The sequence below is a fragment of the Procambarus clarkii genome, chromosome 78 (genome assembly GCF_040958095.1).
Source record: "Procambarus clarkii isolate CNS0578487 chromosome 78, FALCON_Pclarkii_2.0, whole genome shotgun sequence".
Lineage (NCBI taxonomy): Eukaryota > Metazoa > Arthropoda > Malacostraca > Decapoda > Cambaridae > Procambarus > Procambarus clarkii.
The window spans coordinates 21,527,594-21,554,280 of NC_091227.1; the positions used below are offsets into that span (position 1 = coordinate 21,527,594).

The window sequence follows — 26,687 nt, forward strand, 5'->3', positions numbered from 1 at the left end:
TAATGAGCTCCAAGGCATGGCCCCTTTGTCCTAAGTCCTCAGAATAACAGTTTACCTAAACACTAGTACTATTCCATATCCGAATCAATGGGTAGTACAGGTATCTGGTGTTCATTAGAACAAAAATAGCAGTGTGAAATACCTGTGAAAGAGAGAGATGTGATTTCATAGAAAGGAGAGATAGAGGTGAAATCTCAGTTTAACCGGCATAAGAAGAGCCAGTTCCTCGTGTTAGTATCATATCTTAAATCACATTGGTAAGACTCAGTGTCACGTAGGACTCTTAGAGGAAGTGATTGTCAGCACAGCAGTGAAGCATCATTAGTGACAGTCAACTGTGAAAAATCCAAAGAAGTAGTGTGAAAGATTTTGACGGTAGGAGAACTCGTGGAGGTCGTGCTATCAGGGTTGAGTAGAGGAGATAACCGCTCGCCTGTACGTGCATGTGTTCATGCGTTCTACAGTCGCGCGGAAAAGTGGAAAAGTGTGGGGAAAGTGTGCTGCTTCTTTTCTCAGGAAGTGGGTTAATGTCCCCAGCATTCTTATAGACTGTTCAGTGTGGGGTTATGATTACGCTAGGGCTATTGATGGTCGTGTCAAGGTGATTGGCCAGCTCGCGTGGTACAACCAAATTACTCCTGGATTTACTTTGTCGTCGGGAAAGATGGAGGTATGAGCTTGATTCAACATTGTGGATTCAATGTTTAGCTCCCTCGCATAAGAAGATCGACAATCGTACGAAGGCGCCTTAATCATCGTCGAGGGAGTATGAATGGTGTTTTTGAATGTAAGTACAAAACCCGGGTTAACTAATTGTTGATGTGTACATATTAAATTTTGATCAGTAATTACCCAATCCCGGATCAATCAGAGTATATCTCGCAACAAGTTTTTTGTGTGTGTTTGGATTTAGTGAGACTGTGAAGTGTTAAACTGTCAACTCTGGGAGGAGTGACAGTTAACCTTTGAGTGTCGCAACACTGAATATAGATTCGGTGTTATCAGATGGATTCATTATATGTTATAATGGACCCATCCATTACCTGCTATATTTGCTTGCAAGCAAGTTGTAACACGAACGACTTATGTATTGAAGGGTGCGGATATTGCTTGTGGCAGCAGAAGGCTGTGCTGACCTTCATCCCCACCTGGAATACCTGGACCTAGGTGTCCTGCTCACGCCTAGGGGGTGTATTTGTTTGTTCGGTGGTTGTGACCTGCAAAAGAGTCCTCTTGTAGTGTGGTCCTCCAGGTTAGCTTAGCATTTTAAAAGCACCGAATCACTTTCTGTGGTTAAGTGTTCAATAAACCCTTGAACTATATGTTTAACACTTCTCTAACCCTGTACATGGAGGACAGAAGAAAATGTATATATGCTGGTTAGCATTGTAAATGTCTGGCCACATCTGTGGTAGAAAATAATAATAATAAAAAAAACTGGTCTTGGTGCGGTTGTATGCAACTTCAGGTCTTCATTAATTCTTATGTTCGGTAAGTACTCTCTAACTAGCTATTTGCCAGAAATAAACGCTTTGGTTATCAAAAATATTTCATATGAATAAACAATCATTCAAAATGGAAACAATCTTTAATAATGGGAAAAGTAAAGTATCTTTGTAAATGGGAAGAACCTTTGAAAATGAGAACAAGTATGCATTAATTGAAAAGGGGAAATAAATAAACATTCTTTGGTTGGAATAAAAAAAAATCATATGAATATGCAATCTTTATTAAAATCCTTTACAATCTTTGAGATACAATATACTTGTAATCTTTGAATAGTCATTGAACAATATTGAGAGAGAGAAAAAATAACTAGAACTAACGTTTGGGCTAAACACTCGAGTGTTGACGTCTTGGAAAACCAAAACGGCACCTTAGGGAGCCGGTCGGCCGAGCGGACAGCACGCTGGACATGTGATCCTGTGGTCCCGGGTTCGATCCCGGGCGCCGGCGAGAAACAATGGGCAGAGTTTCTTTCACCCTATGCCCCTGTTACCTAGCAGTAAAACAGGTACCTGGGTGTTAGTCAGCTGTCACGGGCTGCTTCCTGGGGGTGGAGGCCTGGTCGAGGACCGGGCCGCGGGGACACTAAAGCCCCGAAATCATCTCAAGATAACCTCATTGGCAAATTTTACACTACTCTCGTCCTCCAACACTGTTTCCTCTTCCATCTCCACCTGCTCCCCCTCCTCCTCCTCCTCTTCCTCCTTCTTCTCCACCTGCTTCTCCACTGTTTCCTCCTTCACCGTTTCATCCTCTGCCTGTTTCTCGTCCACACGTTCCTCAACTAATTGCTGCACTGTTTCCTCTATTGTTTACTACACTGTTTGCTTCAGTGTTTTCTGGTATTTACCTAGTTGTGCTTGCGGGGATTGAGCTCTGCTCTCTCTGCCCACCTCTCAAATGTCAATCAACTGTTACTACCTAATACAATTTTTTTTTTATTATTCCCCACACCACACACACACACACACCCCAGGAAGCAGCTCGTGACAGCTGACTAACTCCCAGGTACCTATTTTCTGCTAGGTTACAGGGGCATCAGGGTTAAAGAAACTGTCAATTATTTCTTGCAGGCGCCCGGAATCGAACCCGGGACCACAGGATCACGCGTATAGCGTGCTGTCCGCTCAGCCACCGGCTCCCAGTAGGCAACTTATAACGGGAACCAAGCGGGAGCTGGGGTTGGGACTGCTTCATTGTTTTTTGGTGGGTCTGCTTCATTGTATTTGTAATTGGCCTGCTTCATTCTTTTTTGGTGGGTCTGCTTCATTGTATTTGTAATTGGCCTGCTTCATTGTTTTTTGGTGGGTCTGCTTCATTGTATTTGTAATTGGCCTGCTTCATTCTTTTTTGGTGGGTCTGCTTCATTGTATTTGTAATTGGCCTGCTTCATTCTTTTTTGGTGGGTCTGCTTCATTGTATTTGTAATTGGCCTGCTTCATCCTTTTTTGGTGGGTCTTCTCCAGTTTCTATTGCGCCTACTTCTTCCTTTTTTTGTGCGTCTTCTTCCTTTTTTTGTGCGTCTTCTTCCTTTTTTTGTGCGTCTTCTTCCTTTTTTTGTGCGTCTTCTTCCTTTTTTTGTGCGTCTTCTCCAACCTTTTCTATTGCGCCTATTTCATCCTTTTTTTGTGCGTCTTCTTCCTTTCTTTGTGCGTCTTCTCCAACCTTTTCTATTGCGCCTATTTCATCCTTTTTTTGTGCGTCTTCTTCCTTTCTTTGTGCGTCTTCTTCCTTTTTTTGTGCGTCTTCTTCCTTTTTTTGTGCGTCTTCTTCCTTTTTTTGTGCGTCTTCTCCAACCTTTTCTATTGCGCCTATTTCATCCTTTTTTTGTGCGTCTTCTTCCTTTTTTTGTGCGTCTTCTTCCTTTTTTTGTGCGTCTTCTTCCTTTTTTTGTGCGTCTTCTTCCTTTTTTTGTGCGTCTTCTCCAACCTTTTCTATTGCGCCTGCCACATCCTTTTTTGGTAGGTCTGCTCCATCATTTTTTTGTGGATCAGCTCCATCCTTTTTTGGTAGGTCAGCTCCATTGTTTCCTAATCCAGCGCCTCCTTGGTTTGCATTGTTTCCATTGTTTCCGTTGTTTGCATTGTTTCCGTTGTTTCCATTGTTTCCGTTGTGTCCATTGTTTCCATTGTTTCCGTTTCCATTGTTTCCGTTGTTTCCATTGTTTCCGTTGTTTCCATTGTTTCCGTTGTGTCCATTGTTTCCGTTGTTTCCATTGTTTCCGTTGTTTCCATTGTTTCCGTTGTGTCCATTGTTTCCGTTGTTTCCATTGTTTCCGTTGTTTCCATTGTTTCCGTTGTGTCCATTGTTTCCGTTGGTTCCATTGTTTCCGTTGTTTCCATTGTTTGCTGACCCATTGTTTCCAGGCTCTCCCTTGGGTCCTACAGGACCTTGAGTACCATTAACTCCATTTTTGCCTGGAACACCTGGCGGTCCTGGGCTTCCTCTATCTCCTTTAGCTCCCTGTGGACCTGGATCTCCTTTTGGTCCTCTGTTTCCAGTAGCTCCTTTTGTTCCATGTGCTCCTGCAGGTCCTACATGACCTCTGGGTCCTTGAGGCCCCCGAGGCCCCAAGGGTCCTGGTAGTCCTTTAGATCCTGGTCTCCCAGCAGGTCCTACTGAACCTTTAGGTCCTGGAAGTCCTGGACGTCCTGGATGACCATCAGCACCATTACGACCTGGCGTTCCATCAGTACCGTTTTTACCATCGGCACCTGGGGTACCTGGATATCCTTGCTCTCCCTTTTGTCCAGGAGCGCCGTCCTTGCCGGGAGTACCGTCCTTCCCTGGTGTACCGTCATTGCCGTTTGTACCGTTTCTGCCTGGAATACCGTCCTTACCTGGAGCACCATCATGGCCTGGATGACCACGCATGCCTGGATGACCGTCCTTACCGGGTGCACCGTTTGTGCCGTTAGTACCGTCATTGCCTGGGCTGCCGTCCTTGCCTGCCATACCGTCCATTCCTGGAGGACCGTCCTTTCCAGGAGCGCCATCCTTACCTGGAGGACCGGCCACTCCAGGAGACCCATCTTTGCCTGTACCACCGGTCATGCCGGGAACACCATCTTTACCGGGAGCACCATCTTTTCCAGGCGCTCCATCTTTTGCGGGAGGACCTGGAGGACCTGGTTGTCCTGGTTGTCCGTCAACTCCAGGTATGCCTGGGGGACCCCGGGGACCGACCATACCACCATGATGTGCCGGCCCACCTTGCGTTCCTTTACCTGCAAGTAAAGTATGCAACAGTAAACTGGTGCCTTCAGTGCATAGTTCGCAACATATCCTAAAATTCTATTGCTAATTTACACTCTGGTTTGTGTAACCTAATTGGCATCAACACACACACACACACACACACACACACACACACACACACACACACACACACACACACACACACACACACACACACACACACACACACACACACACACACACACTCACACACTCACACACACACACACACACACACACACACACACACACACACACACACACACACACACACACACACACACACACACACACACACACACACTCACACACACACACACTCACACACACACACACTCACACACACACACACTCACACACACACACACACACACACACACACACACACACACACACACACACACACACACACACACACACACACACACACAGAAGAAGAAGATGAACCAGCAATGCTTGATCTGATATTTACCCTAAATGAGTGGGATATAAGGGAAGTCAAGATGGAAGCACCCTTGGGAATGAGTGATCACAGTGTATTGAACTTTGAGTACCTGGTAGAAGTAGGAATTATCTCCCACCAAAAAGAACTAGGAAACAAAAGGCTGGCATACCGAAAGGGAAATTATGAGATGAGAAGCTTCCTAAGGGAAATACCTTGGGACACAGACCTCAGAGCTAAGTCTGTACAAGATATGATGGACTATGTCACCCAAAAGTGTCAGGAGGCACTTTTGCAGATACATCTATATATAAGCAGATACATCCCGGCCCAAAAGGAAAAATCCGAGAAGCAAGAGAAGAATCCGTGGTATAATAGGGCATGTATGGAAGCAAAGAAACTGAACAAAAGGGCGCGGAGGGACTTCCGGAATAACAGAACACCAGAAAGCAGAGAGAGATACCAGAGAACCAGGAATGAGTATGTCAGGGTGAGAAGAGAAGCAGAGAAAAGTTATGAAAATGATAAAGCAAACAAAGCCAAGACCGAACCAAAGCTACTCCACAGTCACATCAGAAGGAAAACAACAGTGAAAGAATAGGTAGTGAAACTTAGAACAGGCGAGGTCAGGTATACAGAGAATGACAAAGAGGTGTGTGAAGAACTCAACAAGAGGTTCCAGGAGGTCTTCACAACAGAACAAGGTGAGGTCACTGTGCTAGGAGAAAGAGAAGTAAACCAAGCGGCCTTGGAAGGGTTCGAAATTACGAGAGAGGAGGTTAAGAGACACCTGCTGGATCTGGATGTTAGAAAGGCTGTTGGTCCAGACGGGATCTCGCCATGGGTACTGAAAGAATGTGTAGAGGCACTTTGCTTGCCACTCTCCATAGTGTATAGTAGGTCACTGTAGACGGAAGACCTACCAGAAATATGGAAGACGGCGAATGTGGTCCCAATATACAAAAAGGGCGACAGGCAGAAGGCACTGAACTACAGGCCAGTGTCCTTGATTTGTATACCATGCAAGCTGATGGAGAAGATTGTGAGAAAAAACCTAGTATCACATCTGGAGAGAAGGGACTTTGTGACAAATCGCCAACATGGGTTCAGGGAGGGTAAATCTTGCCTGACTGACTTGATAGAATTCTACGACCAGGTGACAAAGATTAAGCAAGAAAGAGACGGCTGGGCGGACTGCATTTTCTTGGATTGTCGGAAAGCCTTTGACACAGTACCGCATAAGAGGCTGGTACATAAGCTGGAGAGACAGGCAGGTGTAGCTGGTAAGGTGCTCCAGTGGATAAGGGAGTACCTAAGCAATAGGAAGCAGAGAGTTACAGAGAGGGGTGAGACCTCCGATTGGCGTGAAGTCACCAGTGGAGTCCCACAGGGCTCTGTACTCGGTCCTATCTTGTTTCTGATATATGTAAATGATCTCCCGGAGGGTATAGACTCATTCCTCTCAATGTTTGCGGACGATGCCAAAATTATGAGAAGGATTAAGACAGAAGAGGACTGTTTGAGACTTCAAGAAGACCTAGACAAGCTGAAGGAATCGTTGTTAGAGTTTAACCCAACCAAATGTAATGTAATGAGGATAGGTGTAGGGGGCAGGAGGCCAGATACAAGGTATCATCTGGGAGAGGAAATTCTTCAGGAGTCATAGAAAGAAAAAGACTTGGGGGTTGATATCACGCCAGACCTGTCTCCTGCAGCCCATATCAAGAGGATAACATCAGCGGCATATGCCAAGCTGGCCAACATACGAACGGCATTCAGAAACTTGTGTAAAGAATCATTCAGAACTTTGTATACCCCATATATCAGGCCAATCCTGGAGTATGCAGCCCCAGCTTGGAGTCCATATCTTGTCAAGGATAAGACTAAACTGGAAAAGGTTCAAAGGTTTGCCACCAGACTACTACCCGAGCTGAGAGGTATGAGCTACGAGGAAAGACTGCGGGAATTAAACCTAACTTTGCTGGAAGACAGAAGAGTTAGGGGGGACATGATCACCACATTCAAGATTCTGAATGGAATTGATAGGGTAGATAAAGACAGGTTATTTAACACAAGGGGCACACGCACTAGGGGACACAGGTGGAAACTGAGTGCCCAAATGAGCCACAGAGATATTAGAAAGAACTTTTTTAGTGTCAGAGTGGTTGACAAATGGAAAGCATTAGGAAGTGATGTGGTGGAGGCTGACTCCATACACAGTTTCAAGTGTAGATATGATAGAGCCCAATAGGCTCAGGAATCTGTACACCTGTTGATTGACGGTTGAGAGGCGGGACCAAAGAGCCTGAGCTCAACCCCCGCAAACACAACTAGGTGAGTACTCACACACAGGGGGCCTCGTAGCCCGGTGGATAGCGCGCAGTACTCGTAATTCTGTGGCGCGGGTTCGATTCCCGCACGAGGCAGAAACAAATGACCAAAGTTTCTTTCACCCTGAATGCCCCTGTTACCTAGCAGTAAATAGGTACCTGGGAGTTAGTCAGCTGTCACGGGCTGCTTCCTAAGGTGTGTGTGTGTGTGTGTGGTGTGGAAAAAAAAGAAGTTAGTAAACAGTTGATTGACAGTTGAGAGGCGGGCCGAAAGAGCAAAGCTCAACCCCCGCAAACAACTAGGTGAATACACACACATGAGGGGGTGGGGAGGGGGCGGCCGGCCGAGCGGACCCGGGCGCCGGCGAGAAACATTGGGCAGAGTTTCTTTCACCCTATGCCCCTGTTACCTAGCAGTAAATAGGTACCTGGGAGTTAGTCAGCTGTCACGGGCTGCTTCCTGGGGTGTGTGTGTGTGATGTGGAAAAAAAATAGTAGTAGTAGTAGTTAGAAACAGTTGACTGACAGTTGAGAGGCGGGCCGAAAGAGCAGAGCTCAGCCCCCGCAAACACAGCTAGGCGAATACACACAAAGAATTTACAAAGTAGACAAAGATGGATTATTTAACACGAGTGGGACATGCACAAGGAGACACAGGTGGAAGCTGAGTACCCAAATGAGCCACAGACTCATTAGATTGAACTTTTTCAGTGTCAGAGTAGTTAACAGATGGACTGTACTATAGGAAGTGATGTGGTGGAGGCTGACTCCATACACAGTTTCAGATGTAGATATGATGGAGCTCAAGAAGCTCAGGAATCTGTACACCAGTAGATTGACTATTGAGAGGCGGGACCAAAGAGCCAGAGCTCAACCCCCGCAAACACAACTAGGTGAGTACACTCACACACTTATTAGTACTCACAGCATTTTTCTCCTCTTGCGCATCCCTTGGCTTTAATCTTCTTACACTTGTACTTCTTTGGGTGACACTGTCCGCCCGTCTTCTTGCAAGTCTTGCCTACATATCCGCCTCTGTCGTCACCTTCATCTCTGGTGTCCTGGCGACCAACTCTCAGCTTCCTCACTTTATCTTTGGGCTCCTTCAGCTGGTATCTTTTCTTGCTAAATCTCTTTTTCTTATTTATCTTCAGTTGCTTCCTCTTCCTTTGTTTCTTTACTTCACTGTTCTCTGTAATATTTGAGGAATGTGAAGGTATAAAAAGTCTGTTTAGACGGGTAAACATAAGAAAAGGAAAGTGCAGAAAACCTGTTGGTCCATACGAGGCAGCTGATACTTATATCCACTCAAACTCCTTCATATATACTGAATGCCTAATTACTCACCAAATAGTCAAGTGAGCCCATATCTTATTTTACCAGGTAATTTTTTCCATTGATCAACAACCCTATTTCAAAAGCAGTATTTAGCCAAGTTTTCCTGAATTAAAATTTATTCAATTTATATCCTCTGTTGCAACCAGACTCGAGTCGAGCATAGCGGTGCCTGAACTAGATATTGAATTTCTCAGTCTTAAACAAGTTGTAAAAGTCTTCGGACATTTGTCAAAAAGAAACTCAGAAATGGACGATAAAGCGTTAAAGCCTCACTGCGTGATGGAGCGTTGATGCAGCAGACGTCATCTTGCCCCCGGCAGCCATGTTGAGAAGGTGTGACGTCACAGGTTTTGGCGGGAACACATCTCCCGCCAGCCGCCTCACAGTCCCTCTTGCCGCCCTGCATGAACATAAGAATAGCGGTAACTGCAGAAGGCCCACTTGGTCATACGAGGCAGCTCTATATCCACCTAAACTAATCTATGTCTATAAAAAAGTTTAGTTTAGTTCATTTATTATGCACCCCATACCCATCTTGTGGGCGGTAGTGGAAAGGGTTACAGAGGCACATAATGGGCTCAGGGACTGAACCCCACAAGAATGTTCCTTAGATAGTCTGGCGCTCCAAACACACAAACATATCCAGTACCGTGACCACTAACTACACCATGAACAGACCGTACAAACGTGTTTGAAGCTGGAGGTTATTTAACCAAACGCCCACACGTCAAAACATCTGGTGTAAATTACGAGACGTGTGTCTTTATTTCCAAAGAAACAGTTAAAGTGAAGTAACAGAGGTACTAACCGACCAAAGCCTAATAAAGTTTGCCGGTACATCAACAAGTCTGTGAATTAGCCGATTGAAGCCTAATAAAGTTTGCCGGTACATCAACAAGTCTGTCAATTAACCGACCAAAGCCTAATAAAGTTTGCCGGTACATCAACAAGTCTGTCAATTAACCGACCAAAGCCTAATAAAGTTTGCCGGTACATCAACAAGTCTGTCAATTAACCGATCGAAGCCTAATAAAGTTTGCCGGTACATCAACAAGTCTGTGAATTAGCCGATTGAAGCCTAATAAAGTTTGCCGGTACATCAACAAGTCTGTCAATTAACCGATCGAAGCCTAATAAAGTTTGCCGGTACATCAACAAGTCTGTGAATTAGCCGATTGAAGCCTAATAAAGTTTGCCGGTACATCAACAAGTCTGTGAATTAGCCGATCGAAGCCTAATAAAGTTTGCTAGTACAGCAACAACAGTTTAAGTACTAACCTGTACTTGTGACGGTACCACGACCAGCAGCAGCAGCAGCAGGAATGCTGTCACCGCCGCCATCATCTTCATTGTGCAGGAGTCAAGTGCGTTGTTAACCTGTAGGTGGAACGTTTATATAACATCCTGAAAATTCAAATTACTCGAACAATGGAAATCTATATATATCTTATTTATGAAATGCTAAAATTTCGTGCCATCGACCTCGTTGATCTGAAAACAATAATGATTGTGTTATTGAGATTACGACTAAATAATTATTTTAGGAAAACTAGTTGGATTTACCATTTGCAAATTCAAAATATATCTATGCCTTAGTTAAAAAAAATTGAAGGATTTTCGTGTGATTATTCTTGCTCACACACACACACACACACACACACACACACACACACACACACACACACACACACACACACACACACACACACACACACACACACACACACACACACGGGGGGGGCCTCGTAGCCTGGTGGATAGCGCGCAGGATTCGTAATTCTGTGGCGCGGGTTCGATTCCCGCACGAGGCAGAAACAAATGGGCAAAGTTTCTTTCACCCTAAGTGCCCCTGTTACCTAGCAGTAAATAGGTACCTGGGAGTTAGTCAGCTGTCACGGGCTGCTTCCTGGGGTGTGTGTGGTGTGGAAAAAAAAAAGTAGTTAGTAAACAGTTGATTGACAGTTGAGAGGCGGGCCGAAAGAGCAAAACTCAACCCCCACAAAAACACAACTAGTAAACACAACTACTAAACACACACACACACACACACACACACACACACACACACACACACACACACACACACACACACACACACACACACACACACACATGCACAGGTGCATGGCCCGCTCCACCCACTCAACATCCCCATTATAGATGTCAATTGTTTTCTCCCTGTCTGAAGCTCTCCTCTACACAAGTCACAGAGCTCCACTTGGGACCTGTCTTCCTCTCAACCGACGCAGCGACCCTTACCCCACCACCTTCTATCCTCCCAATGTCCCCAACTCCTATCCTCGCAACCACGTTACTCACACACGAGAATAGTCAAAATGAGAGCAAGTTCAAATTACCTACTGTTAGCTAGAGACATTGTCCCTTGATCAAATCTTAACATCATATAAAATTTCAAACTGAACTGTCTAATGTTTTACTCACCCTTGGTCCACAGGAAAAACATTTGATTGAGCATTTTGCGTTTATAAGTTAGCCAACTCTGTCAAAATGTAAAATATGTATCAGACTCAATGATCAATTAATTAATGCGTGTGAGAACTGGGATCTCTCAATAGATTTGATAAATACACCCAAGAAAGATAGGGTATACGCTACGCTATTAAAACAGTTAACACCGAAAAGCATCATTGAGACTGCTGAGACTGCTAAGATTATTCTAAGACAGACTGCTAAAACGGGTAACGACTTGCATCAGAGCTGTACTGATGGCTCTGTACAATTGTTTTCTCCTCTCACAGACATGGCCACACATTTACAGTGCTAACCAGCAAATATACATTTTCTTCTGTATATTCTGTATGGTGGTAATAGCTATTACCAAGAGGTAATAGCTTGATTCTGCATTTTCAAATAGTAAATACATATATTAAATACATACACACACACTTCTACATTTAGAGAGGAAGATTTGTAGACTTCATTCTGAAGACATTCAACATCAACACATCAAGCAGGTCACAAGAATGAGGAAAGGGGATGTTCCGTCAATACTGAATCAAATATTCACCAGGAAAGAAGAAAAGATATTTTACTATCCAGTACCTTCCTTGCTTGGGAAGCTTGGGGAAGAGTGATCATGTCCTGATGGAAATTAAATATGCTTTGCGATATAATATAGAAGAGAATGGGGACATTGAAACATTTAATAAACTAGATTTCAAGAGAGGACATCATGGGGAACTTTTAAAATTCTTTAATGAGTTTAATTTAACAAGTGTTGCTAGGCAAGGAAGTAAATGAGGTGTGTGCCAAATTTTGCGAAATATACGATGAAGGCACACGAACGTTCATACCAAAACAGAGATACAGGACTAGAAAACAGGATTGGTTCAACAGGAATTGTGAGAGGGCCAGAGAGGAAAAGATAAGAAAATCGGGTCAATATCGGAAGTGGTCTAACCCACAAACATACCAGCACTACAAGCAAGCAAAAAACAATTACAAAGCAGTGAGGAGAGAGGCAGAAAGTAACTGAGAAGGGTATACTGGACAAATGTAAAACAGATCCAGGCCTTTTCTATAAATTCATTAAAAACAAACTACATGTAAAGGACACAAATCCAGAGATTGAAAACGGGGAACAAGGCTACTGAGAATGAAAAAGAAATGTGTGAAACGCTAAATGAACAATTCCAAAGTGTGTTTGTGCAAAATGAGGATTTCAGAGAGCCGGACCCAATCCCAATTCCAGAGCATGTCATAGAATAGAATAAGAGGTATATCAAGACGAAATGGAAAATTACTCAAGGTGCTAGGAAGAAATAAAGCAGTTGGACCTGCTGAGTTCACACTGGATTCTGCAATAATATGCAACTGAGCTGAGCATTCCACTCTGGTTAATATTCCAATCATCCTTGTGCACAGGAATTTTAGAAGATATATGGAAAAAGGTAAACATAGTACCAATCTATAAAAATGGTAGTCGAGAAGAACCTCCAAATTATTGTCCCGTATCATTCATTAACTAGCATTGTAGTCAAAACACTAGAAAAAATAGTTAAAGCCAAATGGGTTGAACCCCTGGAGAGTAATGACATAATAACGGACAGACAGTATGGTTTTCGAACTGGAAGATCCTGTGTAACAAATCTACTTAGTTTTTATAATTGAACCACAGAGATACTACAAGAAAGAGGTGGTTGGGTTGACTGTGTCTATCTGAAGCTAAAAAAAAAAATAAAAACTTTTCAGTCCCACACAAAAGGCTGTTCTGGAAACTGGAACATGCTGGAGGGGTGACAGGGGAGACTTCTGACATGGATAAACCGTTTTCTAACTGACAGATAGATGAGGGCAGTAATCATAGACAATGTATCTGACTGGAGGAGTGTTACTAGCGGAGTACCACAGGGTTCAGTTCTTGCACCAGTAATGTTCATCGTCTACATAAACCATCTACCAGAAGGAATATAGAATTATTTGAACATGTTTACGGATGATGCTAAGATACTGGGAAAGATAAGAGATGCAGACGATTGTAACGCCTTTCAAACTGATGTAGATAAAATAAGTGCTTGGAGCGTCAAATGCAAAATAGAATTAAATGTTAATAAATGCCTTAACCCGCCAAACACACACCGAAACTATGACGTTGGTACAACGTTCGAACAAGTTTTCACACTTCCTAGCCAGTTATAACAACCAATATAGCAAGTTATAACAGCGTTCTAATACGTCATAAACACGTTAAGACAAGATATAACAACTTTATTACAAGTTGTAACAAGCGGAAAATAGAGACAGTTTCGGTTTGTGTTTCCAGGGTTGTTATATGGAATGTGGAATCGGAGGAAAAAGACCATACACAACTTGCAAATTATGTGAAAAGAATTACAGAACTCTGTAATTTTGGCATAGGTGTTTCATTTGCAGTAACAAAAGAGAATACCGAAACATACGTATGATGAAAATCTTACTAACCTAACAAATTCACTCTCCTGTAATATCTTGTTACTCTTATCATCATTATCTAGTCTCAAAACCTTAAATTTGTCACTATTCAGCTGCATCTGCCAATCTTTTTACCATTTCAAAACCTTATTTGGATCGTCTTGAAGTGATAGTTAGTCTTTTTCAGTGTTTATTACCCTCCCGATTTTTGTATCATTGGCAAATTTGCAAATATTGCTGCTCAAACCTGAATCTAAATCATTTATATATATATTATGTATAACAAAGGTCCTAGGACAGAGTCTTGAGGCACTCCACTTACAACATTTTCCCACTCTGACTTAACCCCATTGATACTAACTCTTTGTTTCCTTTGGTATCACCATGCCCTAATCCAACTTAATATAGCGCCCAAATACCATGAGCCTCTATCTTTTTAATCAGTCTTTCATTTGGCACTGTATCAAAAGCTTTGCTAAAGTCAAGGTACACAACATCTCAATCCATACCACTATCAACTGCCTCAACTATGCTAAACATTTGTTGAACATTTGATTTGTTAAACATGAACGGCCATTTGTAAAACCATGTTGTGAATCATTTATTTATTTATGTTTTATAAGATGAAGACGAATAGTATTTGCAATTATCGACTCAAGTAACTTTTCCACAGTAGACCTTAGGCTAATTGGCCGATAGTTTGACACAAGTGATCTATCTCCTTTCTTCAAAATTAATACCACATTAGCAACCTGCCACGACTTTGATTCTCTGCCTGACTCTAATGATTTATTAAATATGGCAGACAATGGCTCGCAAAGCTCCTCTTTGCATTCCTGATGCACCCTGGTAAACACCAACACCCTTATGCACCCTTCGTCCGGCCCTGGGGATTTGTTTGGCTTGAGTTTCACTATTTGTTTAATAACATCTTCCTGGTAACTGGTATACTAGTCAACCTGTCCTCTTCCCCACCCACAGAGACTTGTTCGGGTGAAGGCATAATGTTCAGTTCTTTAGTGAATACAGAGATAAAATATTTATTAAAAATACTACTCATCTCTTCGTCATTATCAGTTATCTGACCTGTCTCAGTTTTTAATGGACCAATCCTTTCCCTAACCTTTGTTCAATATAACTGAAAAAAAAACTTTCATCCTTCTTATGTTCTTAGTATTGAAGTGTACTGTCGGAAAATCCGACACCATTTAATATATCATACAGATAATATTTGTTGCTGTATTACCAACAAGTTACCCATAGAAAACGTAACTTGTAGTGGAATTACCGTCTAAAGAAAACGGGATATCATCACCACACACTATTATAATTCACCACCTATTATGGTGGGAATTATTCTTAAATACATTAGTCTTTGGACTTTACCATCATAAAAACATCTTATATAAATTAACTTAATTATCAATATTAAAGTAGAGTAAATGTGACCCTTCTATCACTTTCTGAAATCTGGACAAAGTAGGCCAGGCGTGAGGGAGGAAGGGGGGGGCCATTGTTGTGTCACCTCCGAGACGTGTGGAGCAAATTCGGCTCCTATCATTCTGGACAATGTCGGCCAGTAACGTCAATAGTATGGAGTGTTAAACAGCCATGGTTTATACGAGACCAGAGGCTCACACGGGAGCAAATTCGGCTCCTGTTAATTTTACTTGGACGTAGTGTTATGGAAACCAAAGGTACCATCTCCAACACGATGTCTACAATTCAAGTTAAGTCTATCCGAAACCCGTTTATCATTCATTTATGGCCATTAATGTCAGGATATAGGGTGACCCGGTTAGATCACGTGGAAGCCTCAAATTAAAGGTAATTAAGCCAGGTCTTCATGTTCCATGTACTGTATAGTGTTTTCTCTGATATAGCTTGTCATATATAGGATTCTGGCTTCACAGCTAGCGCACTTTTGACAGGTCAAGACGAGGAAGGAAGATTTGTGCACCAGTTACTGGGTGATATGGAAGCTACCTCAAAGAGGATAATTTGGTGTCTACACCCTAGTTATACCTGGTGGACTAACCTGCTGTACTATAAGATAAGGAACCTCTTCAATGTATGTAGTTAATTTTGTAGTTTGATTGGCTGCATATATATTAATTTAATAACCCCCCCCTAATGTGTAGAGGATCGATTTGTGAGATTATGAGATTATTGCAGAAATACAGTCCACTCATTATTATACAAATTGCTATCGAAGTATATAAATTGACGTAAATATAAATTCATATAAATTAAATAAATATAAATCTCACAGGTCGGTACCCACATTATTTGGTCCTTCGAACCGGATTATTTGGTCATCTTCGAACCGGATGACGGATTATTTGATCCTTTGAACCCACATTTGGTCATCTTAGTACCGGATGAACCAGTTAACCAGTGGATTCATTAAATATACTAGTGCAGTGTTATTTAAACAAGGCTAGCCAGTCAAAGACAGCGGCGAAGCCTCGTGGGAGCTCAGGAGCCTCCCTCAGCCCAGTTCAGCTTCGTCAGCGGTTTCATGCACACCCTCAGATATTTGGTGGCGTGTTATTTCGTGAAATGACAGCGCTAATATTGAAGCCAGCCTAATTAGTGACTGTGTCTTCGCGAGATTGTTCACGGATTTCGTGGTGTTACATTTCGCGAGAGATTATCCACGAATTTTGTGGACTTTATTTCGCGAGGTCACTAATAACATTTAATACTTCTAGATAATAATAGAAGTTTCATAGAGGCTAATTAAGAGGCTATTATCAATAATTGTGTATATTATTTCTCCAAGATAGAGAATTATTTAATATATATTGCACTAGTGATCACAGTATAATATTTACTAATTGCCAACCCACAACAGGGTAGGATATGACTAGTTGAACTATTATTGCTCATCCTAGTCCCATTATTACCATAGTCAGTTGTACTATATTGATTAACCTAGCACCATTAATGAATGGTCCAGACCCTATTTTGGGTGTAATTTTTATCAACTCGAGTTGAGTTGTATATATAATAATTTACTTATGATCATTACACCTTTGAGTGATTAATTAGTGTCTATTCCATCCTAGGGTGATATAGAAGAGCTAACCTAAAGGTACTTCCAGTGACACTGGTTTATCACTCAAATCATTAGTGTGGATGATTGTATATATATAATGTGTATTAATTTTAAGTGCTAACCTCTAGTAGAGGTAGGATTATTGCCTAGTGAGTGCAGAAATTTACCCTAGGCTACCATTAGAGCTTGTTCAGTATTATGAGCAGCCCAAGTACAAGTCCCACAAGGCTTCACCAACTAGCCAGTATGGATAATGCAGGGAGAATGAAAAGAACCCTTGCAGGTCTTAAAGGCCACTTAACAAGACAGATCAAGAAATGTGAAGATTTGTCACAACAATCTCAAGTTGATTATGCTGACCTGGAAAGCTATTATCAAGCAGCTGCAGGTAAATTTGAGCAAATCAAATGCCAAATGGCTGTCCTTGTGGGGACAGACTACTACCATCAATTCATTGGTAGCCCTACTAAATATCAGGGCATAACCATGTTAAACTCTGCAGGAGGTAAATTACTCTCAGGCCCAGTATCAAGCCTGAGGAGACCTATGCCTGCAGATAAACAATACCCGTAGAAACCTAAATTTGTCAGCTGATTATATTTCTCCAGTAGCATTATACTAAGGAGATTACAGCTGACTATAGTAACAGAGGTTGATGTTAGTATCATCATTTAAAGCTGAAGATGAGTTCATGAGGCCTCAGTGGCAATCAGTGAACAGTAGCCTAAAACAGCTACAAGTCACTGCGACCAATGTCACTGAACCCACTGCAGTCTCAGAACCATACTTTACTTTAATGATGAGCTATTCAATCTTCTGAATCAATTAACTAAATTAAACCCCAATAAATCTGATGACTGATTTGATACATTTATTATTTAATCAAGATGTATTCCATGGGCCTCAGTGTTTATATATCAGTGACTAGTTACCTGAAGAAACTTCAAGTTATATCTAATGTCACTGATCTCACTGCAGTCCCTGAATCATACTTGACTGTAGTACTTGATCACATCCAGTCTTCTGGGTTAAATAATAAGTAATTAGGCTTGAATATTAGCCTTTCAAGAGTTGACAGGGAAATGAAATCGCATTAGACTTCTAACCCCTACAACTCTAGTACGGGACATCCGTCCTGTACGAACAGACACTCAAATGTGTGATTACTAACTACTAACATCAAATTAATCTAATAATTCGAAGGAGGAGTATCGGTGTTCGTCTGTTCTAATTAGGACTTCGACCCGTGAGCAGCCCCTGGGGAATTATGTCGGAAAATCCGACACCATTTAATATATCATACAGATAATATTTGTTGCTGTATTACCAACAAGTTACCCATAGAAAACGTAACTTGTAGTGGAATTACCGTCTAAAGAAAACGGGATATCATCACCACACACTATTATAATTCACCACCTATTATGGTGGGAATTATTCTTAAATACATTAGTCTTTGGACTTTACCATCATAAAAACATCTTATATAAATTAACTTAATTATCAATATTAAAGTAGAGTAAATGTGACCCTTCTATCACTTTCTGAAATCTGGACAAAGTAGGCCAGGCGTGAGGGAGGAAGGGGGGGGCCATTGTTGTGTCACCTCCGAGACGTGTGGAGCAAATTCGGCTCCTATCATTCTGGACAATGTCGGCCAGTAACGTCAATAGTATGGAGTGTTAAACAGCCATGGTTTATACGAGACCAGAGGCTCACACGGGAGCAAATTCGGCTCCTGTTAATTTTACTTGGACGTAGTGTTATGGAAACCAAAGGTACCATCTCCAACACGATGTCTACAATTCAAGTTAAGTCTATCCGAAACCCGTTTATCATTCATTTATGGCCATTAATGTCAGGATATAGGGTGACCCGGTTAGATCACGTGGAAGCCTCAAACTAAAGGTAATTAAGCCAGGTCTTCATGTTCCATGTACTGTATAGTGTTTTCTCTGATATAGCTTGTCATATATAGGATTCTGGCTTCACAGCTAGCGCACTTTTGACAGGTCAAGACGAGGAAGGAAGATTTGTGCACCAGTTACTGGGTGATATGGAAGCTACCTCAAAGAGGATAATTTGGTGTCTACACCCTAGTTATACCTGGTGGACTAACCTGCTGTACTATAAGATAAGGAACCTCTTCAATGTATGTAGTTAATTTTGTAGTTTGATTGGCTGCATATATATTAATTTAATAACCCCCCCTAATGTGTAGAGGATCGATTTGTGAGATTATGAGATTATTGCAGAAATACAGTCCACTCATTATTATACAAATTGCTATCGAAGTATATAAATTAACGTAAATATAAATTCATATAAATTAAATAAATATAAATCTCACAGGTCGGTACCCACATGTACTAGTGGATGAATGTGCATAACAAAGGAATATAAATCAAGAATTAAATATACCAACACATAACAGAACACGAAACCATGGATATAAGTTGGATAAGTTTAGATTTAAGAAAGACCTGGGTAAATCCTGGTTTGGTAAAAGGGTTTTCTACTTGTGAATCCATTTACTGGGTAACATAATAGATGTAGGATCTCTTGAGTGTTTCAAGTAGAGGTTAGACATATATATGAATGAGTTTGGGTGGGGATAAATAGGAGCTGCCACGTCTTGGCCAATAGGCCTTATGCAGTTTCTTTGAATCTTATGTTCTTATAGGCCTTCTACAGGTTACTTGTTTCTTATGTATAGAACTTCTGAATTCTTAATGCAATAATTTGGGTGGATATAAATAGGGATGATGCTGTGTATGGGCTAATAGGCTTTCTGTATTTTCCTTTATATATGTGTGTAAACCAATAGGTCGATTGACGTTTCAAATAGGTGACATAATTAAAGTGTACTAGTGTGTGAATATAAATATATGTAGCTAAGTGTGTGTGTGCTAATAGGTCTTCTTCAGCTTTCTTTAATTCTTGCAGGTAACACATATGAATGAGTAAGGGTGGACATAATAGATGCAGTATGGAGCAGTTGGCTATCATTAATTTTTATGTTCAATAAGTAATCTTTAACTCGCTATTTGGCAGAAATAAACTCCTTGTTCATCACAAATATTTCATGTGAATAAACAATCATTCAAAATGGAAAAAAATTAATAATGAGAACAAGTAAAGTATCTTTGTAAATGGGAAGAATCTTTGAAAATAGGAACATGTATGCATTAATTAAAATGGGGGAATAAATAAACATTCTTTGGTTGGAATAAAAATAAAAGTATTTCATATGAATATGCAATCTTTATTAAAATCATTTACAATATTTGAAATACAATATACTTATAATCTTTGAATAGTCATTGAACAATATTGAGAGAGAAAACAAATAACTAGAACTAACTTTTGGGCTAAACACTCGAGTCGTTTCCCGGGATATTTTAGTGAGAGGACGCCATCGCTGACGTTCATAGGGAAAAGTACACCAACGACGTGCCGTTGGGAAAACCAAAACGGCACCTCATAGGCAAACTTTACACTATTACTGGTCCTTCTTGGTGTCCATTGTTTCTTGATAAAGCGCCTCCTTGGTTGTCATTGTTTCCTGATAAAGCGCCTCCTTCGTGTCCATTGTTTATCCATTGTTTACTGATCCAGCGCCTCCTTGTCCATTCTTTAGTGATCCAGCGCCTCCTTCTTGTCCATGATTTCCTAATCCAGCGCCTCCTTCTTGTCTATGATTTCCTAATCCAGCGCCTCCTTCTTGTCCATGATTTCCTAATCCAGCGCCTCCTTCTTGTCCATGATTTCCTAATCCAGCGCCTCCTTCTTGTCCATGATTTCCTGATCCAGCGCCTCCTTCTTGTCCATGATTTCCTAATCCAGCGCCTCCTTCTTGTCCATGATTTCCTGATCCAGCGCCTCCGTGATTTCCATTGTTTGCTGACCCATTGTTTCCAGGCTCTCCCTTGGGTCCTACAGGACCTTGAGTACCATTAACTCCATCTTTGCCTGGAACACCTGGCGGACCTTGACTTCCTGTATCTCCTTTAGCTCCCTGTGGACCTGGATCTCCAGAAGCTCCTTTTGGTCCTATATCTCCAGTAGCTCCTTTTGTTCCATTTGCGCCTGCAGGTCCTTCATGACCTCTGGGTCCTTGAGGCCCCCGAGGCCCCAAGGGTCCTCGTAGTCCTTTAGATCCTGGTCTCCCAGCAGGTCCTACTGAACCTTTAGGTCCTGGAAGTCCTGGAGGTCCTGGATAACCATCAGCACCATTACGACCTGGCGTTCCATCAGTACCGTTTTTACCATCGGCACCTGGGGTACCTGGATATCCTTGCTCTCCCTTTTGTCCAGGAGCGCCGTCCTTGCCGGGAGTACCGTCCTTCCCTGGTGTACCGTCATTGCCGTTTGTACCGTTTCTGCCTGGAATACCGTCCTTACCTGGTGCACCATCATGGCCTGGATGACCACGCATGCCTGGATGACCGTCCTTACCGGGTGCACCGTTTGTGCCGTTAGTACCGTCCTTGCCTGGATGACCGTCCTTGCCTGCCATACCGTCCATTCCTGGAGGACCGTCCTTTCCAGGAGCACCATCCTTACCTGGAGGACCGGCCACTCCAGGAGACCCATCTTTGCCTGTAGCACCGGTCATGCCGGGAACACCATCTTTACCGGGAGCACCATCTTTTCCAGGCGCTCCATCTTTTGCGGGAGGACCTGGAGGACCTGGTTGTCCTGGTTGTCCGTCAACTCCAGGTATGCCTGGGGGACCCCGGGGACCGACCATACCACCATGATGTGCCGGCCCACCTTGCGTTCCTTTACCTGCAAGTAAAGTATGCAACAGTAAACTGGTGCCTTCAGTGCATAATTCGCAACATATCCTAAAATTCTATTGCTAATTTACACTGGTTTGTAAAACCTAATTGACATCAACATGGAATGTAAATGTCCTTGCTGCTGCGTTAGCTGTTGTTGTTCATGTTAGCTGATACATCATCTTGTGTTCCTTTCTGCTAACGGGACTCCTGCTTCAGCTGTTAGTATTGGTATTCAGCAGGAGTCACAAGCTAACGGGACTCCTGCTTCAGCTGTTAGTATTGGTATTCAGCAGGAGTCACAAGCTAACGGGACTCCTGCTTCAGCTGTTAGTATTGGTATTCAGCAGGAGTCACAAGCTAAAGTGACTCCTGTTTGTGAATGGTAACCAAAATATTTATATACATTAAAACTATATTTGAATTAATTTATACATTATTAGATTATAACATTAATTTGTTTTTTGACTAATTATTTTCGTTTTTCCCTACCTTTTTCAGTAGCTAATTGTCTAATACACACACACACACACACACACACACACACACACACACACACACACACACACACACACACACACACACACACACACACACACACACACACACCGGAGCGAGCCGGCCGGCCGAGCGGACAGCACGCTGGGCACGTGATCCTGTGGTCCCGGGTTCGATCCCGGGCGCCGACGAGAAACGATGGGCAGAGTTTCTTTCACCCTATGCCCCTGTTACCTAGCAGTACACAGGTACCTGGGAGTTAGTCAGCTGTCACGGGCTGCTTCTTGGTGTGTGTGTGGGGGGGGGGGGAGTGAAAAAAATAGTCGTAGAAACAGTTGATTGACAGTTGAGAGGCGGGCCGAAAGAGCAGAGCTCAACCCCCGCAAGCACAACTAGGTGAATACACATACACACACACACACACACACATACACACCTGCTCACGAGTACTTACAGCATTTTTCTCCTCTTGCGCATCCCTTGGCTTTAATCTTCTTACACTTGTATTTCTTGGGGTGACACTGTCCGCCCGTATCCTCGCAAGTGTTGCCTACATATCCGTCTTTGTCGCCACCTTCATCTCTGGTGTCATGGCGACCAACTCTCAGCTTCCTCACTTTATCTTTGGGCTCCTTCAGCTGGTATCTTTTCTTGCTAATTCTCTTGTTCTTATTTATCTTCAGTTGCTTCCTCTTCCTTTGTTTCTTTACTTCACTGTTCTCTGTAAATATTTGAGGAATGTGAAGGTATAAAAAGTGTGTTTAGACGGGTAAACATAAGAAAAGGAAAGTGCAGAAAACCTGTTGGTCCATACGAGGCAGCTGCTACTTATATCCACTCAAACTCCTTCATATATACTGAATGCCTAATTACTCACCAAATAGTCAAGTGAGCCCATATCTTATTTTACCAGGTAATTTTTTCCATTGATCAACAACCCTATTTCAAAAGCAGTATTTAGCCAAGTTTTCCTGAATTAAAATTTATTCAATTTATATCCTCTGTTGCAACCAGACTCGAGTCGAGCATAGCGGTGCCTGAACTAGATATTGAATTTCTCAGTCTTAAACAAGTTGTAAAAGTCTTCGGACATTTGTCAAAAAGAAACTCAGAAATGGACGTTAAAGCGTTAAAGCCTCACTGCGTGATGGAGCGTTGATGCAGCAGACGTCATCTTGCCCCCGGCAGCCATGTTGAGAAGAGGTGACGTCACAGGTTTTGGCGGGAACACATCTCCCGCCAGCCGCCTCACAGTCCCTCTTGCCGCCCTGCATGAACATAAGAATAGCCGTAACTGCAGAAGGGGCCACTTGGCCATACGAGGCAGCTCTATATCCACCTAAACTGATCTATGTCTATAAGAGAGAATGTTTCTATCCGTGTTCGAAATTAGAGTCAGCTACTTGGGGATTTCCTCGCCAAACTTTGCAGTGACTGGCCTTTACCTGAGAGCCACTAACACTAGTGGCGTCGACGAGGATAGAAGCTCTCAACTTGTCGAAGGTCCTCCGATTTGCCCTGCTGATTTTTTCCAGTTGGATTTTAAAATTTAAGTTTTGGCATTTACGCCTTAGGTGGATAGGCGGTTCCATGGGTTTATAACCTTGTTGGTGAAAAAAAAAGACATCTCTTGTTCTCAGTCCTACATTATGGCTTGTTGAGCCTGAAACCGAAGCTTCTGTTTAGGCGTGAGCCTAAATTTAGGCCTCCCGCCTAAATGAGTGAGTGCTCCCGAAGATACAAAGCTAGCGTCCTCAACGCTTATATTCGGCGAACCCTTACCCACTGCTCTGAATGGAGGAACGTTAGTAGGGAGTTGGAAAGAATAACACAGTTGTTGGTGAACAATGGATACAGTAACAAAGAGATAAACACTACTATAAGACGGCACTTGGACTGGTGGTACAATCCTGAACCAAGAACAGAAACCGCAACACCTCCAATAAAATTATACTGTATTAAAAATTAACTAGTATAGTGAACATAAAAATAATGAAAGAATAATGACAAAAATAATAATACTATATATATATATATATATATATATATATATATATATATATATATATATATATATATATTATATATATATATATATATATATACATATATATATATACATATATATATACATATATATATATATACATATATATATATATATATATATATATATATATATATATATATATATATATATATATATATATATATATATATACGTGTGTATATCACGAAAATAAACACGTGATTAAGAATGTGACAATGTCAGACCACGGAGGAAAAATGAAACAGGAAATTTCCTTAAGTACTTTCGTATATTAAATACATCTTCAGAAGGTCTGAAGGTCTGAATACTACCTTCTGAAGATGTATTTAATATACGAAAGTACTTAAGGAAATTTCCTGTTTCATTTTTCCTCCGTGGTCTAACATTGTCATATATATATACATATATATATATATATATATATATATATATATATATATATATATATATATATATATATATATATATATATATATATATATATATATATCGCTTTAAATGTATTTGGGTCAGGCGACAAGATTTGCAGTTATGATATATTGTCTATCTTAAGTAAGACTTACGATACTGTTCCGCATTAGAGATTGATCAGAAAGATGTTAACCAATATCAGTGGAAAATTGAAGCCCCTGGTGTTGGAGGAGAGAGACTAAATTAGATTAGTGCTTTGTTGGAAGACAAGAAATAGACAGTTAGCTCAAATGAAATAAAATCAGATATAGAAATATCAGAAGCGGTGTGCCACAGAGTTCTTTCTGTATTGGGTTCGTTATTTTTAATGATCTGTATGTTGGGTAAACAATAATATAAATATTCAAAGACAAAGTGCAAAGAAAATTCCGGTCTTTTTATAGTACAGAAAGACCGAAATAAACTTCAGATTAGGACAGAAAATTGCAAATGGAGCTTAATGAAGATAAGTGTAAATGACTTGTGTTGAAGGAAAGAAAGTGACAATAGATATTGTCAAAGTGGAAACAAATGTAATTTCATATATATTTCAGAATGTATTGATATATAAATCACACATCATAAAATTAGGAAACAACGATGTTTCGTTCCGTCCTGGGGCCAGATTCATGAAGCAGTTACGCAAGTACTTACGAACGTGAACATCTTTCCTCAATCTTTGGCGGCTTTGTTTACAATTATTAAACAGTTAATGAGCTCCGAAGCACCAGGAGGCTGTTTATAACAATAACAACAGTTGATTGGGAAGTTTTCATGCTTCTAAAGTGTTTAATAAATGTAACCAAAGTCGTCACAGATTGAGGAAAGATGTTCACGTTCGTAAGTACTAGCGTAACTGCTTTGTGAATATGGCTCCTGGACTATTATCAAGTCGTGTGATGACGACATATTATTGCTTTCCCAATTCACTGCTTACTTCGGTCACATAGTGCTGAGAGATGGTATCATTACATTGTACTTGGATTAGTTGAAAGAAAAGAAAACATATCTACTTGATTTTAAAAGTCTTTAGACTAATTTTGTCCAGTTCAGGATTTACTCGATTATATAGCACACAATATGACGAAGTTAACGAAATGTAATTTACGAGACGTGTGTACCTTTATTTCCAAGGAAAAAGTTCAAGTGAGATAACAGAGGTACTAACCGACGGAAGCCTAATAAAGTTTGGTGGTACATCAACAATGTTGTGTATTAGCCGACGGAAGCCCAATAAAGTTCGGTGATACATCAACAAGTCTGTGTATTAGCCGACGGAAGCCTAATAAAGTTCGGTGATACATCAACAAGTCTGTGTATTAGCCGACGGAAGCCTAATAAAGTTCGGTGATGCATCAACAAGTCTGTGTATTAGCCGACGGAAGCCTAATAAAGTTCGGTGATGCATCAACAAGTCTGTGTATTAGCCGACGGAAGCCTAATAAAGTTCGGTGATGCATCAACAAGTCTGTGTATTAGTCGACGGAAGCCTAATAAAGTTCGGTGATGCATCAACAAGTCTGTGTATTAGCCGACGGAAGCCTAATAAAGTTCGGTGATGCATCAACAAGTCTGTGTATTAGTCGACGGAAGCCTAATAAAGTTCGGTGATGCATCAACAAGTCTGTGTATTAGCCGACGGAAGCCTAATAAAGTTCGGTGATGCATCAACAAGTCTGTGTATTAGCCGACGGAAGCCTAATAAAGTTCGGTGATGCATCAACAAGTATGTGTATTAGCCGACGGAAGCCTAATAAAGTTCGGTGATGCATCAACAAGTCTGTGTATTAGCCGACGGAAGCCTAATAAAGTTCGGTGATACATCAACAAGTCTGTGTATTAGCCGACGGAAGCCTAATAAAGTTCGGTGATACATCAACAAGTCTGTGTATTAGTCGACCGAAGCCTAAAGTTTGCCGGTACATCAAGAAGTTTGACTACTAACCTGAACTTGTGACGATACCACGAGCAGCAGCAGCAGCAGCAGGAATGTTTTCACCGCCACCATCATCTTCATTGTTCAGGAGTCGAGTGTGCTGCCAGCCTGTAAGAGGAACGTTTATATACCCTTGAAAATGCA

The 26,687-nt window shown here is 41.6% G+C and overlaps 1 protein-coding gene across 1 annotated transcript; it reads right to left on the reverse strand.

The window, feature by feature from the left end:
• Window positions 1-1,713: 1,713 nt before the first annotated feature.
• LOC123745995 (collagen alpha-1(I) chain-like) lies at window positions 1,714-26,687 on the reverse strand. Its single transcript, XM_069314389.1, has 8 exons — window positions 26,553-26,687; window positions 23,249-23,375; window positions 22,562-22,828; window positions 20,424-21,616; window positions 10,132-10,230; window positions 9,127-9,253; window positions 8,441-8,707; window positions 1,714-4,733 (listed from the first exon to the last, which is right to left on the reverse strand). The coding sequence occupies exons 1-8, from the start codon at window positions 26,622-26,624 to the stop codon at window positions 2,920-2,922; spliced, it is 3,966 nt and encodes a 1,321-aa protein (XP_069170490.1). The 5' UTR covers window positions 26,625-26,687; the 3' UTR covers window positions 1,714-2,919.